The 2,865-nt window shown below is 35.4% G+C and overlaps 1 protein-coding gene across 1 annotated transcript; it reads right to left on the bottom strand.

The window, feature by feature from the left end:
• Nucleotides 1–461: 461 nt before the first annotated feature.
• LOC143620609 (mitochondrial outer membrane protein porin of 36 kDa-like) lies at nt 462–2,500 on the bottom strand. The gene is made up of 7 exons (XM_077092267.1): nt 2,476–2,500; nt 2,290–2,383; nt 2,167–2,233; nt 1,483–1,653; nt 1,303–1,389; nt 1,005–1,213; nt 462–917 (listed from the first exon to the last, which is right to left on the bottom strand). Exons 1-7 carry the CDS (start codon nt 2,498–2,500, stop codon nt 611–613), a joined length of 960 nt encoding a protein of 319 aa, XP_076948382.1. The 3' UTR covers nt 462–610.
• Nucleotides 2,501–2,865: the final 365 nt, after the last annotated feature.

The following is a 2,865-nucleotide window of genomic DNA, read 5'->3' as shown; positions in this document are numbered from 1 at the left end:
ACTAATAACCACTAATAACCAGGTACATGATATTTACTAGGAAGTAGGAATAGATGGGTCTATCATTAGCTAAATGTACGTTTTACTGACGGTATGCAATGAAAAAAAGTGATAGTGAATGTACTTTCATGTACAAAGATAAATTAAACACGTGTTGGATGAAATAAAGAGCGAAATCTGAGTCGAAGTTAGTGTTGGATGAAATAAAGAGCGAAATCTGAGTCGAAGTTAACATACGAGTATGTTGTGGCTTAACTCCCATCTATATCAGTAAGTCATCTCTCACATGGCTAGAGGTAAAGAATGGACTACTGACAAATCCAATCCATGTATATCAGAAACAACCCAAAGATCATGATCTATCAATGTTCATTGGCAACATGAATGTGATTCATCAGCTTGTGTAAAAATACTATGTAGTGTGATATTTCAAACATAAGAATAATAGAAACAGTAGAAGAGTTATCAACATCAAAATCAATCCAATACAACAAATGTCTGTTCAAACAGCAACATATTCATTGTTAACATCAAGATCAAAATCAATGGAAACATTTTGCATGACAGTTAAAAGTCATCAGCCGAACTTATTCCTCAAAGTCTAACTCACTCAAGGCTTCAAAGCCAGAGCCAATCCAACCTTAGCACTCTTCTCAATCGCCCTAGTGTCCACCTCACCCGAGATAGTCAACACAGACTTCGGCCTCCACTCATGCTGCAAAAGCGCACTTGCTATCCCAGCATTGTTCACCCGAGCCTTAACGGTTGTCAACGGGTCAAGTGAATGCTGAGTGCCGATTGTCAAAGAGTTCTCGTTGCTAGAGAACCCATGGCTCAGTTCTGCACCAACTGCTGTGTTGGTCAATGGGCTAACCGTATGGTAGTATGAAGCAGTCAAAGTGTCTGCTTTATCATTCCTGTAAGAATCACACAATATTTTTCAAATATAATACTCGAAACTAATTTAGAGATATAACTGTTTAGTTAATTTGTTAACTACTTACAGTATCAAGGATGCAGTAAGATCAGAAGTCGAGAAACTTAGAGCTGCATTGTATTTAGTGAAGTTTCCAGTAGCGGTATCAAAGCAAACATCAGTCCCGAGTGCCACAGTGTTGTTTCCAGCTACCCCTGAAAAGTTGACCGAAGGACTAGCGGTCAAACCGATACTGGTACTGATTCCTGCATACTCGTGGAGATATTGAAGTTCAACCTGTAACCAAACATTCATGAGACTTGAATCCTAAATGCTTCACATGTAAAATTCACAAGTGATGAGAGTCTTTACTAGTTTAATAATACCTTGCCAGATCTCTGATCGGGAACAACAAAACTGAAGATGGTTTTGAGTCCAGGTGCAGGTTCATCAATGTTGATAGTTGTGAGTAGCTAGATGGTTGGTATACAGTCAGTCATATTATTAAATTAGTTAAAGTATAACAGTAATTTCATATGTTAACTTAATATATTAATGTCACTTACCTTTGAGTTGGTGTCCACTTTGACATCAGTGGTGATGTTTTTGTTGACCAGTTTGGTGCTTACATCTGCCAAAAAAAGGTCACCTTTCTTGGCTCCTGATGAGGTAATGGCCTGAAATATTGAGAAAGTTAAAAATTTCAAAAATTGCAGGTAGGCAAAATGGCAGTTTTGCTAAAACCATAAACACCAAAACACGTATTTAAGTAGTGTTTCTGCATAAAAAAAAAGTAATAATGATACAACTTCAGGTACTTCTTTATATCAATTTTTTGTGGTATATGGTATCTATTCAATTTTAGAAACTGTTTCTCACTTTCTAGAACAAAGTAATAAAGATCACTGCAGATAAACCTACAATCGAAAACCAAAATTTTGGAGGACGCATATGATGCAAAGCGCCAAGATGTGTTTTAAAAGGCAGTCCATGGTAACGGGGTTCCAGGAGCCGAGGCAAGGGGCACACGAGACATACTTGTTGTACACAAGTGGAAAATCATACGTAGATTCACAAAACAGATTATATATGTGTATATATAGAGTTAATAGCATGATCAAAACAATGCATAAACCATGTGGAGAAAAGAATCCTTGAAAATACAAAGAGTACCCTTGCAACATCACTAATTACAATAATGAAGTTAAATTGGTACCATATGCGTGTTAGATAATTGAAGCAGAACTTACATAATTGAGCCGATTAGAATATGCATACATAAACATAAAAAACACAGGCAAAATATCGTGTTCCACTCTAAAGAATACAAATACAGAAAAAAAATAAAATTCTCCATGAAACTTCAATTGTACACAAATATTAAAGTATTCTGGAATGTCACAGGCATTTTGCATAGCGTTACAGTTGTAGCAATGTTATCAACAGTTACAGGCGTGTCTACAAATTCTAACATACAACTTAAGAGATGAAACAAAGACATATAGCAAATCAGTTCAATAAGCAAAATCATCACTATAACCTCCAATTGTGTAAGTTACCTATCAATTTAAAAACAATATTCATATGTAGCAACAGCAGTTGAATAAAAAGATATCATTAGTATAATTTATTTCCAATTGTACAAGTTACTAGTGATCCATTGACCTAAAACTTGGAGTAAATTCATAATTCCCGAAGCGAAGAAACAGCCAGCTTCTACACACCGAAATCAAAAACAATAACCGACACCTATATCTATATCTATTGAATACAGAAGATCTGAAATGAATCAACAAACACTTCATATTCATATGCATATAACAAAATAAAACATATTAAATGAATCGGTGGAGGTTGTTGTGTTTTTTCTTCTCATTCGGACCTTGATCTTCAACTCGTCACTTACTAGCCCTTGATCTTTTTCTTAAACTATTCCTCCATTTAAATAT

The sequence above is a fragment of the Bidens hawaiensis genome, unplaced genomic scaffold (genome assembly GCF_021521415.1).
Source record: "Bidens hawaiensis isolate Kalapana, Puna unplaced genomic scaffold, B.hawaiensis_p1.1 tig00002617_1, whole genome shotgun sequence".
Taxonomy (NCBI): Eukaryota; Viridiplantae; Streptophyta; class Magnoliopsida; order Asterales; family Asteraceae; genus Bidens; species Bidens hawaiensis.
This window is presented reverse-complemented; position numbering and strand designations above follow the sequence as displayed.

Excerpts from the sequence above, each read along its gene's own strand:
- LOC143620609 (XM_077092267.1), bottom strand. The coding sequence starts at position 2,500 with ATGAATATTGTTTTTAAATTGATAG. Across the intron at positions 2,384-2,475 it reads TATTGTTTTTAAATTGATAG|AATTTGTAGACACGCCTGTA; the intron begins GTAACTTACACA and ends GTTGTATGTTAG. Across the intron at positions 1,214-1,302 it reads CCGATCAGAGATCTGGCAAG|GTTGAACTTCAATATCTCCA; the intron begins GTATTATTAAAC and ends GTTTGGTTACAG.